Here is a 12,523-nt window from a genome sequence, read left to right on the forward strand (position 1 = left end):
CTATTCTATTCTATTAAGTCCTGTGATGTGACAAATGATTTTTGTCAAATGTAAAATATTCCATGTAGTCTAAATTAATATGAGGTCATGATAGTGTAATGAGTAAAAAAAAAAAGCACTTTAGTTTTAGAGGAAATCTAGCATGTTACACCCATAGACTGTGTAAAGGTTAGACCACATGTCAACTTCCTCAAAGTATTGTCACCTAGGTGTCTAGTTACTCTAGTTTACCTTCATTGTAAGTCAGCTCTTATATTTATCTGTTTATGTACTCTATGTGGTTTACTCCGGTCGTATTTTTAGTGTGTGTTTGGCGTGTAGTTGAGCAGAACGTCAAGTGTCTTTTTAGGATCCTGTACAATGTTGTCTGTTGTTGAGAACACAGTCGACTGGAAGCACAGCTGCACCAAGAGCGTAATCTTGATCGAACCACTGCCTGTTGTCTGGCATTCACCATCTAGATATTCCTTTGACACGATCTGTTAATGTCTTTGATCTAATGATGGACTGTTAGGTCTCTGCGGGTGTTTCAATGAAATTCTCTTGCTTCTGCACTCCCCGTTTGCAGCCAAGTTTAATAGGAATGTGTTCAGTCACACTGAATTTATTTAGGGAAATGTTATCCGTGCACCCCCTTTCCTTCAAGATAGGCGATGTGAGGGAGTTTACCCATTCGCCACGCTGCAGTGTGTGTGTGTGTGTGTGCGCTGGCAGGGAGGCGGCAGCAGCAGCAGTGTGTATCTAAAGCAGTGTAATCTTTCTCAGAGGCATCTTTCTTATACTCTTTGCCTCTCCTCACTTCTATTTTTCCCTGTTTCATTGTCTTTTTCAATGGGTTTTTGAGGTTTTCACTGGTGTGGTTTGAGATATTCCTCATTCGTCATAGATCGTGTCCTCTGACAGGCTCTTTTCCCAGCTGTCCTCTTGAATTGATTCGACTGTGGTGGATGTGCGGTCTGGTGTTGAGATGGTTTTCACCTTGTTATGTCCTTGCGCTGTTTTACAATGAGGAAACATGCCTGGTTGGGTTTTGAGAAGATGTATTCCTATTAGGATTTTGCAGTAGCAAAACTGAGCAGCTCTTTATTTACGTTAGTTCAATTCTGACTTGCTTAATGACTTGAAATATTGCTTTAGAGAACAAGTTGTACCACAAGTTTGTGTGGTGTGGCGATTATTGTTATTACAGATCTGTTATAACTCGTTAGATAGCATTTTCTGTCGTCTGGTGACTGGAATGTTATGTTAAGTAATAAAACTAGTTACTTTAGGTTTAATGAGTTGGCTAGTCAAACCTGGCTTTTTCTGAACAAATCATGGATTTTCCATTCATCTTCCTTTTGGATCAATGCACGAGAGGCCGTTTTATGGTGCAGGAGTGATTAGCCAGCTTATTCAGTGTGGCCGAAGAGCTCGGATCACATACGTGACGCATACTGTGCGCTTCACTTGCCAAAACCAGCGCTCCCCTGAGGTCCTGACCACAGCTAATGAATTCATAAAGAATGGGGCTCTTCTGCTTGAGTGCCAATCCATCTGACTTCTCCACTGGAGCGCACACACACAAGATACAGTGTGTCTGTGTTCCCAGCCTGGCTTGTTATTCACACAGAGCAGTCGAGGCCTGGCAGATAGCAGAAATTTAGTACAGTACATCACTCAACATACAGTATGTAGCCTTCAGCCTTTAGAGGTGGAGTGAGTTAACCTACAAATGCTTTGTGAAAACTCAGCGATTATATAAGTATGTTTTAACCGTTTATGTTAGTGATGGGACTCTTTAGGCACCTCAAGATTCTTAAACGATTCTTGATCTGTTTTTTCTTAATAATTAATGAGTTTACTGACGTTATGTCCTTTTTAAAATAAGTACAAATTAATAATAAATTGTAATGATTGTATGTTAAAGGGATAGCTCCAAACCTGTGTGAGTTTCTTTCTTCTGTTGAACACAAAAGAAGAAAAGTTGATGGATTCCATAGCGTTTTTCCATAATATTTTTTACATTTAAATGCATTTATTTATTTAGGGTGAATTAAATATAGCTTCAGAACAAAGCGTTGCAAATATAAAGTAATCGATTAGGGCTGTTTCCCAAAAGCATTGTAAGCTTAAAGGGTTAGTTCACCCAAAAATCTAAATTATGTCATTAATAACTCACCCTCATGTCATTCCAAACCCGTAAGACCTCCATTTATCTTCGGAACATAGTTTAAGATATTTTAGATTTAGTCCGAGAGCTCTCAGTCCCTCCATTGAAACTGTGTCCATGTCCAGAAAGGTAATAAAAACATCATCAAAGTAGTCCATGTGACATCAGAGGGTCAGTTAGAATTTGTTGAAGCATTGAAAATAAAGTTTGGTCCAAAAATAGCAAAAACTATGACTTTATTCAGCATTGTCTTCTCTTCCGTGTCTGTTGTGAGAGAGTTCAAAACACTGCAGTTTAGTGATATCCTGTTCGCGAACAAATCATTCGATGTAACCAGATCTTCTTGAACCAGTTCACCAAATCGAACTGAATCGTTTGAAACGGTTCGCGTCTCCAATACGCATTAATCCACAAATGACTTAAGCTGTTAAGTTTTTTAATGTGGCTGACACTCCCTCTGAGTTAAAACAAACCAATATCCCGGAGTAATTCATGTACTCAAACAGTACACTGACTGAACTGCTGTGAAGAGAGAACTGAAGATGAACACAGAGCCGAGCCGAAAGATTGACTCGTTCTCTAGTCAAGAAGCGTTTCTGTCAGATGCGTCCGATTCGAGAACCGAGGAGCTGATGATACTGCGCATGTGTGATTCAGCGTGAAGCAGACCGACACACAGCGCGTCTGAACCGAACTGATTCTTTTGGTGATTGATTCTGAACTGATTCTCGATGCCTTTATGGTATCGAACGAAAAACTTCGATACTATGAGTATCGAAAATTTTTTTATTTTTCGGTGCCAGATTTCGGTTCCCAAAGCCAAGTGGCGTTTTTTTTTTTTTTTTGCCAAGAGGCTGTGTCTGTGTAAGCTTGTAGCATACATGCATGTAAGGACCTAATTCGCCTTGATTGGCCGTCCACCAAAAACAGAGAGAGAGACAGATTTATCTGGTACAGCGAATTTCTCTAAGCAGCAGGCCACTGTATACGTTCACTTAAAACATAACCGACTGTGTTTACGAGAATACATGCAGACACAATTATTTTGCTATAATTGTGTGTGTATGTGTTCATTCAGAAGTTACGATATGCGAAAGATGAATTCATTCTCTGTACGCGCATTGTCTGAAATGCTGCTCGCAGCGCGTGCTTTGAATGAGTGAGCGCAAGCCCCGAACGCGCGTGAATTGTTTAAAACGCTTGAATCAGCAATATTTAGAAACAAGTGCAAACGAGCAGCTACGATCCGTTTCACCCCTTCAAGCGAGTGAACAACGCAAATCAAGTTAGGAATTGTACATCACTATTCACGATAGCCCATCGGACTGGAAAACACATTAGCCCCGGGACGTTGGGCTAGCGATTTTACGAGCCCTGCACCTCAGATATATCCAGTTTGTGAAACACTGGTTTCCACACTGGTTTCGTTAAACAAAATAAATAATTATTTTAAAAGATTGACTCAAAAGAATCATCGGTTCACTAATCGGATCATGAACTTGTATTACCGAGCCAAAGATTATCTATTATTGAACATCTTGAATGAATAAAGACTTCAAGTTCATCTGTAAAGCACATAAAGCTATCGTTTGAGTTTATAAACTTCTATTTCATGCATGATTCATATGGATCTGCTAACTGAATGCAAAGTGTGAGTTCTAGAAGAATGTTTGTGTCTTGATGAGCATGTATCGCTCACTAGGAGTCGCTAAATGAACAGCTGCTGTTCTTTTTTTTTTCAATGGAGGATCAGTTGCCCTATTGGTTAAAATCCCCAAACTCTTTACTTAAATATTAAATTAATAAATGACATCAAAACAGGGGCGTTTGCGTTATGATGTGGTGGGCTGCTGTGGGCCAGAAAGTCCAGGGCAACTTTTTGGTCCCAGTCCGCCCCTGAATGGCGCACCCCTATCCAAAAAGCACAACCAGTTGTATTAATAATGTTATCCTGAGTGTGAAGTGTTACCAGAATTTGTTTTAATTAAGGTGAAAAATAAAAGTTTTGTGTTTAATGTATTTGTGTTGATGTTGAAATGGATTTTAAAACATATGGTATCGTTAGGAACCGGTATCGAAACTTAGCTATCGAAATTGGCACCGGATCGAAAGATTTTGAACAATACCCAGCCCTAATTCTGTGCTAGTGTTATGAGCGTGGGTAAACTGAAGGCTTGAATCAAGGGCAATCATTGCAAATAACGTCATTACGTTGAGCACAAAAGAACTTGTGAACCGTTTTCTTCAACCGGTTTATTGAATCAAACTGTCCGAAAGAACTACTGGTGATCCGAAAACCGATGCAACCGGTTCTTGACTCGAGAACGAGTCAATCTTTCGTTCGTTATCTGGCTCGGCTCTGTGTTAATTTTCAGTTCTCTCTTCACAGCAGTTCAGTCAGTGTACTGTTTGAGTAAATGAATTACTCCGGGATATTGGTTTGTTTGAACTCAGAGGGAGTGTCAGCCACATTAAAAAAGTTAACAGCTTAAGTCATTTGTGGATTAATGCGTATTGGAGACGCGAACCGTTTCAAACGATTCAGTTCGATTTGGTGAACTGGTTCAAGAAGATCTGGTTACATCGAGTGATTCGTTTGCGAACCGGATATCACTAAACTGCAGTGTTTTGAACTCTCTCACAACAGACACAGAAGAGAAGACAATGCTGAATAAAGTCGTAGTTTTTGCTATTTTTGGACCAAAATGTATTTTTGATGCTTCAACAAATTCTAACTGACCCTCTGATGTCACATGGACTACTTTGATGATGTTTTTCTTACCTTTACATTTTTGTGTGAACCAACCCTTTAAGTACATCGTCGACCCATTGAAACCGATGGAGCTACGATCAACTTAAGCTTACGATGCTTTTGGGAAACACAGCCCAGGCTGATTGGCAGCATCTCTGATTGCCACAGAATTTATTTTTTGACTGATTACTAAGTTTTTAAAATAAAATGCAAACATGTTCATGTAGTGATTATCTAGCGGTGGAAGTCTTTGGGGCAAGATCTTATTCTAGTATAAAAGTTCAAATAAAAATTGTTTGAAAATATAACTAATATGTACTGTGCCAACTGGTAGAGATTCAACTGTACTGTTTATACTGCAATTTATGTGTGATTTAATAACTCATTCCCACACTGAGCAGAAATCTATTTTGCAAATTAGCCGGCTACTTCCGGTGTAGACAGCTTTGTTGGTTTTAATGGGGGCTGTGTAGTTTTGAGGAGCCGTGCCACACATTTCCAGAGTAATGACGATGTAATAGTTGGTTACAGTTGCAGAGCAGCTCCATGACTTGTTGCATTAGTTCAGAATATGAATATGTGTGCATGTGTATATATATACAACAGCCTCCAACGCCGCTCATTTAGTCATAACGTGTTACTGTTTTGTGGCTAACTAAAGTGTTTCATAATGTAAACCTGTTTTTTTTTATGCTGCAGCAGTGAAAGACACACAACAGTTTCTGTTTTAGCACTTAAAGCAAATGACTCATTAAGCAAAAGGCCAAAATGACTCTTGAAAACGTGAGAAAAGTAGTGAAATGGTTTCGGATTGACATGTTCACACATTTGTGCTGATTAACATTTTGTCCATCCACTGCTGTTTTTAACAGAGTGACTTGTGGGCCCTGACCCTGTTTGTACTTATTTTGTCTCTATTTATTTTTGGAGACATCTCTGAGCTGCCCGTCAAGACTGTAGGATTCAGTAATTGGTTTTCTGAGAGCTAAATAACCCAGAACCATGGCTGTCAGAGGCGTTTAATTAACCATGAACATTCATCTACTGTGGGAAGTGACCAAAAAAAAGAAAACCACCCAGTTTGTTTGTCTCTTAATAATTTCCAGTCGTTTTATTTCCATTCTAAAAGACTATCATGCATTTTTAATAACCAGAAATGCACAGCCAGATTTCCTTCCCCCGAAGTCGTTTTTCTACCACAATTTTCCATTATCCTTTTTTTCTGTTTGCCCCCTCTCAGGAAACAAAAGATCAATTTTGCGAGAGCACAGACTCCTCCCCATTCCTCTTCAGTCTTTCTTGTAGCCACCTCGCGCTCGTTTCTCTCTCTCTAGCTCGCTCGCTCTAGCTCTCCCACTCCCATAAATGCAGTCACACTTGCATTCTGTGTGTGCATGCGTGTTTGTCCGAGTGAGAGAGTCGAAATAGAAAGTGAGAGAGTGGGGGAGAGAGAGGGAGTTAGAGAGGAAGAGAAAGACAAGGAGGGGTGGGAGCGAGCGCGTGTTTGTCCTTAAGCTAGCTACTCACAGAAAAGAAGGAATAAGAAAATTGAAGTAGCCGCCATATGCTGAGGATTTTGGTGAATGCCTTGCTGAGGAGACGCGCTCGTTTTTCTGGCGGATCCTAAGAGATGGGAAGCTCACATTTGCTGAACAAAGGCTTGCCATTAGGTAAACGTTTCCCTTTCCTTCTGCATGGGGCCACACGTGAAAGTCTTGTACGGATATCTGCGGATATTTGAGCGTTCGTTCGCTGTCGTACAGTGTTCTGGCTTCCCCTCCCCCTCTTCCTTTCCTCCTCCCCTCCTCTCTGCTCCGCGTTTCCCTCTTTCCCATTATCTTTCATCTGAACCATTCATCCAAACACAATTGCTTGCTTTCTGCTTTCTCTTTCCTGTTCAAAGACAGTATTCGTCAGAGAGCCGGGGCTACGGACCTCTGATGGCTCGCTTTATTAACTGCATTAATCTTTCCGAGCTCTAAAGATAAAAAAAAAAAACACACTATCCACTCTGGAAAATTTGAGGGGTTGGCAAGGACATGACTCTCTCTCCTATGGCCCTCCCTCACATTGTGCAGTGGAAATGTGGCTTCCAGTTCCGGCCTTGACTTACTTCCTTAAATTCAGTCTCTTCGAAGGAAATTCTTATTCTAGAAGAGTCCAAAAGTGGGAATACTTAGCTGTAGGAAGAACAGGGTGCATGCTGCTAATGGGCAACTATTTAATATCTTAAAATAAACATGTATTCGTAAGAGATTCCTGATCATGAAAAAGTAAATGTTCATTGTCTTATTTTTTTAAGAGGAGATCGACTAGTGAAAGTTAAAAATCTCTATGAATGTCGTTACAGTGTTCAAGTGACTCTATTTCCACCTTTTTGAAAAATCCCAAGTGCACATTTCCTGGAAGTCTGGGTTGAGAACAATGCATTGGCTTTCCACCAATTACAAAAAGCAAGCTTCACAACACTCTGACGAGCTAAAGCGTGTCATTAAAAAACAGGTTTTGTTCTTGTCGCACAGTGAATGTGAGGCTGGGATTTGAAATTGGCTTTAATTTTCGCCAGAAGGCAACAAAGGGGGGATGTCAGCTTGAATTATCTCCCGCGGGCAGTCGAGGTCTTTAGACGCCGTATGAAACTGACCCTGTTGGTTCTTGTTGCTATGAACTAGCTAATTCAAACAGATCTAGCTCACCCTCGGGGCAGGGCAATATGAACAGAGCGCCGAGGGATTTCGACAGAACTACCGTGTGTGTTTTTGTTTTCCAATGCAGGCATCTTGATTTACCTAGCTGTGGAAACATGCATGCAAAGATGGAGCAGAACAGTGCTTTTTCTTGATCGCAGGATTTGATCCGAGATCTGCGTGCTTTTGTGCGTGCTTGGATGCATCTATTGCATGTTGTTGGCAGTTTGTCCTAATCAGAAATAAAAGAGATAACAGTGGCTGTGTTACAAGATTACTGGATGCTGCTGGGATGGTTTAGATGTCACTAACACATAATTTAAGGGTGTAAAAGTTCATTACAAATGGAGAAAACAGCTGGTTCTCTGGAAGCCAGGGATCTCTTCACAGAGGTAAAGAGCTCTTGTTTGTGCATAAACATGTGTACTGAGTGTGAAAGATGAGGGTGGTGCTGATAGAGGTGGGTGTGTCTGTGTGTTTATGGGCATGATTACACCATGTCTGCACTTGCCAGGCTGTATATGATAAAACTGGGAGAGGTCACAGGTGCACATATTGTACTTTTGTTATGTATATATATCATTAACAAATAGCTAAGTATTTTTACCTGAATATTTGCACATGAAAGATATTAAGTTTGAATTATCTTAAAGGTTTTAAGATGTCTTTTATACCGTTTGTTTATTTTTTGGGGGTGGGGGATGTGTATATACAATGTAACCAAATAAAAAAACTATATATATATAATATATAGCAATTGAAAATAAGGGTTTTCTATGTGGATATATTATAAAATGTAATTTATTTCTGTGATCAAAGCTGATTTTTCTGCATCATTACTCCAGTCTTCAGTGTCACATGATCCTTCAGAAGTCATTCTAATATACTGATTTATAGTCAGTGTTGTTAACAGTTGTGCTGCTTAATATGTTTTGAGACCTGTGATTATTTTTTCTTCAGTATTCTTTGATAAAAACAAAACAAAAAAACAAAACAAAAAACAGTTTTCTGTTTGGATATTTTGGAAAATTGAAATTTTGTGTTACAATATACAGTACTATTCAAACGTTTGAGGTCAGTTCATTTTTTATTTCTTTTTTTAAATAAATTTATTTGTTTTATTCAGCAAGGATATGTTAAATGGATAAAAAATTACAGTAAAGACTTATATTGCTAGAAAATATTCCTATTTTGAATAAATGCTGTTCTTTTGTACTTTTTACTTATCAAAGAATCAAAGAAAAAAGTATCACAGCCCCCCCCCCAAAAAAGAAAAAGAATATATATATATATATGCAGCACAACAGTTTCAGCACTGATAATAAATCAGCATATTAGAATGATTTCTGAAGAACCATGTAACACTGAAGACTGGGGTAATTTGCATTACTGTAATAATAAAATATATTATTATTATTATTAATTATATCTAAATAGAAATCATTTATTTTACATTGTAATAATATTTCATTATATAACTGTTTTTACTGTATTTTTGATCAAACAAGTGTAGCTCCAGTGAACATAAGACACTTCTTTCAGATACATTTCCAAAATCTTTCTGAACCTTTGAACAGTAGTTTACACAGACACTTGGACTTTCCATTGACAAGTCCGTTGGTAGATGATTTTTTAACTGACACTAGGCAGAGCGCCAACTTCTGCTACTCAGCCAAGCAGCGCACTTATCTCCAATGTCAATACAGCACAACAGTCACTGCCCACCTTTTCTGCAGCCTTGCTTCCGGAAGTACTTTTCCCATTCATTTTCTTCATAGGGACTTAAACCAAACAGCTGTGAGATGAATCAACATTACAAACACTGCCTTTTCTTTTTTTACCTGTTAAACCTACATCCCCCATTTTGGGTATCACAGCTGAAAATGACCTACCTAACTTAAAATTCCAACAGTTTCTGACTTAAGAGTGTCTTTGGAAAGAATACCCTTTAGGCTTTACTGTCCATCCAGAGTTGATAATGGTCAAAAAGATAAAAAGTTATAGACACCTGAAGTGCATTGAAAAAAAATTTTTTTTCATATAAAAATACATGAAATCATTACCTGGAGCAATAATGAAAAGTCATGGGTTGAAAGTCACATGTCTCATGAGTTTCTATTTCAGATCTGAAGATGATACCATGAAAAATTACATTGCTGCAACCATTTTTCTGAGACTATATCTAGTCCCCCTCCCCCCCATGTAAATATTTACCAAAAAGTTATACCAAATGTATTGAAGGGTTCTCCAAAATATTTTAGTCTTTAAACATACCACTGCATAGTTTTTCAATTATAAAACAATAGACAGAATCTTAGACATTGTGTGAGTGATTTATTTGAGCACTAGAAAAATGCAATAAGAATAATAAAAAAAGATTAATAAAAATAAATAAGAAAAACTATAATTAACTCTATATGCCAATTACAGCACACCCTGAGATTGCTAGAAATACAGCATTCACATTGATAGATGCTCATACAGTCAGTAATCACATGCTGATGGCCGGTTATACAGATGATAATCATACAAATGCCCCTTAAAGTCAATAATCACACTCATATAGACTGCATTCACACTGATAGCTGTCGTACACACAGTAATCACACAATGATTTGCGCTCTTAGAGATGGTAATCATGCAGATACAACCACATTCCCCACAAAGCACACACACATATATAAAAAAAATATTGAAGAAAAAAAGAAAAGAAAGAATTGTTGTATTTGTGCAAAAAAGCCAATCACTAAGTTACACCCCCATCAGAGGACAGGTGCACAGAGCGTGCCACAGCCGTCATGAGAGAGCACCAGAATTAAAATAATCAATATTCTGCATATCTTAACTTTGTTTGTGGATGGTCTCATCCTGTTAGTGACACTGTATGCTACAAAACCCTGCTGTTTTTTACTACCAATATGCAGTTTTTTTGAGCGTAGCTTATTCCATAACGGACACAAACAATACTGTCCCTGAAGAAATGAGACATAAACAAAGGAATAACCATCCATGTTACAATGTTATTGCTTCGTTGGACTAAAAGTGCTCTTTTGGATATTGTTCAGTGGACCCTTACCTTTCTAACTAAACTGGGATTTAGAGCTGTGGATGTGTTTATGACTCGTTATTACGACGAATCTGGTACGTACTGCGTTTTGATTATGCATGTTTTGATGTGTACTGCTTACACAAATGTAGCAAATACATTCCTTGTAAGCTTTCCATTGAAAAACGATCTGTCGTCGATCCTTGAGGCTTAGATCTTTAGAATGATATGTAGTTTGTAAAGATTAATTTTGTCCCGTTACATTTAATCTATTCATAAATATTGACATGTGGAAACAAAGAGCATTCAGTTCGCTGGCGTCCAGGTGCAGGTTAACAGGTTTTTAAAATCTATTATTTTTTCAAAAGTAATTTCTTCTTTTTTGATTATTTTAGAACTAGTTAATTATCATTGATAATACACAATACATTTCATTTTAGGTTCATTTCAAAATATTCAAATATACCCATAAATAAGTAGTTTGAGAGTGTTAGTCGATTACATTATTTGCAGTGGTTTATGTAAGCGGGCTGCCGCTGATAAGTCCTTTTGAAGTGGTTTTTATATGGTAGCATCAACATATTTTGGTCTTCAGTGAGAATTTGGCTTGACGTTGATTAGCTTGACCAGCGTATGTTGGGTTATCACTATGAACTGATAATTCAGGTCTGAAAATGTTTGTAGTCTTAGACCAGTAAATGTTTAGGAGCTTAAACGGCACAGTTTGAGGTACTGGAGCTGCAGTCACGGTGAGATCATTCATTCATTGTTTTCTCCTTTAAACAGATTCTCTGTGTAGCTATTTCATCATAATTCCATCAGTCCTCTTACAAAGGGATTGATATCAAGAGTCTGGCTGATTATATATCTACACAATCTAGTTATCACAGTTCTGTTATCATAAAACCATTTAGCAAAATGTTACTGTCTAGTAATTGAAAAGCTGACATCATCAGTGTTAATAACACTCAATGAACATTTCTTTGTTAGAAAGGGTAAAATAACAGCATTAGTCCGTTTGATGTGTCTTTTATTATTGGATATAAAACCCACAACTGCTTTTTTTTTTACTGTATCAGCAGTTGCAACATTTTTTTTTATATTTAGCAATAAAGCCAGGAATCATGTGACTGCTAATAAACACTGTTGTCTTTTTCTGTGTTTTTGAGTTGCTTTATTTTAAGAGTCTAACCATAATAACTAATGTCTGTGTTGCATCCTTGAGCCAAATCTAGAATTGCATTTCAACATTTGGATGTAGTCGCACAACAGTGAATTCTCTTTACCTATGCAGACAAAATGAGATTTACACAGTCAGCGCTCACAAGATCAAGATGTGTAACGTGTGATTTCTGTCTCCCTGCAGGCATCAGGCCTCCCATAATGAATGGCCCCATGCACCCTCGTCCTCTGGTGGCACTGCTGGATGGCCGGGACTGTACAGTAGAGATGCCCATCTTAAAGGACGTGGCCACTGTGGCCTTCTGTGACGCCCAGTCCACCCAAGAGATCCACGAGAAGGTATCTAGCACTTAACGTCACTTGCTGTTTTGGTACGGTAGCACTTTTCATTTTCGTTGTTGTGTTATTCTCGTTTTAAATTGCTACGGATAAAGCATCGGCTAAATAAATGTACATTTCACAGTTCAGAACGAAGCCAAAAATGTTCAAATGTAACTTTCTCCATCTTTGAAATGTCTTTTCTGTTGGCTAAAACAACATTAACCAATAGTATCTCAGCCTGTTTTTCACCAATCCAATCCAGAAGAATAAAACAAACTCCTACTCATGAATTCCCACTGTTTCACTAAGGAATGTCGCATCACACATTTATTACGACTGTGTGGAGTGGTGTTTTTTTCTCCATTGGTTCATTCAGATTAATA

General features: G+C 38.2%; 1 protein-coding gene across 4 annotated transcripts in view; it reads left to right on the forward strand.

Moving 5' to 3' along the window:
• LOC132109935 (C-terminal binding protein 1) overlaps nt 1-12,523 on the forward strand; it is a 36,790-nt gene that overhangs the window by 936 nt on the left and 23,331 nt on the right. For 2 of the 4 annotated variants that reach the window (XM_059516404.1, XM_059516407.1), the window contains exons 1-2: nt 6,259-6,574; nt 12,004-12,158. In XM_059516404.1, the coding sequence (XP_059372387.1) occupies nt 6,535-6,574; nt 12,004-12,158 (195 nt within the window). In that variant the 5' untranslated portion in view covers nt 6,259-6,534. Of the gene's footprint in view, nt 1-6,258; nt 6,575-12,003; nt 12,159-12,523 lie in introns of those variants that run through there. The other 2 variants (XM_059516406.1, XM_059516405.1) reach the window with 1 other exon arrangement.

This window comes from Carassius carassius, chromosome 29, assembly GCF_963082965.1.
Source record: "Carassius carassius chromosome 29, fCarCar2.1, whole genome shotgun sequence".
NCBI lineage: Eukaryota > Metazoa > Chordata > Actinopteri > Cypriniformes > Cyprinidae > Carassius > Carassius carassius.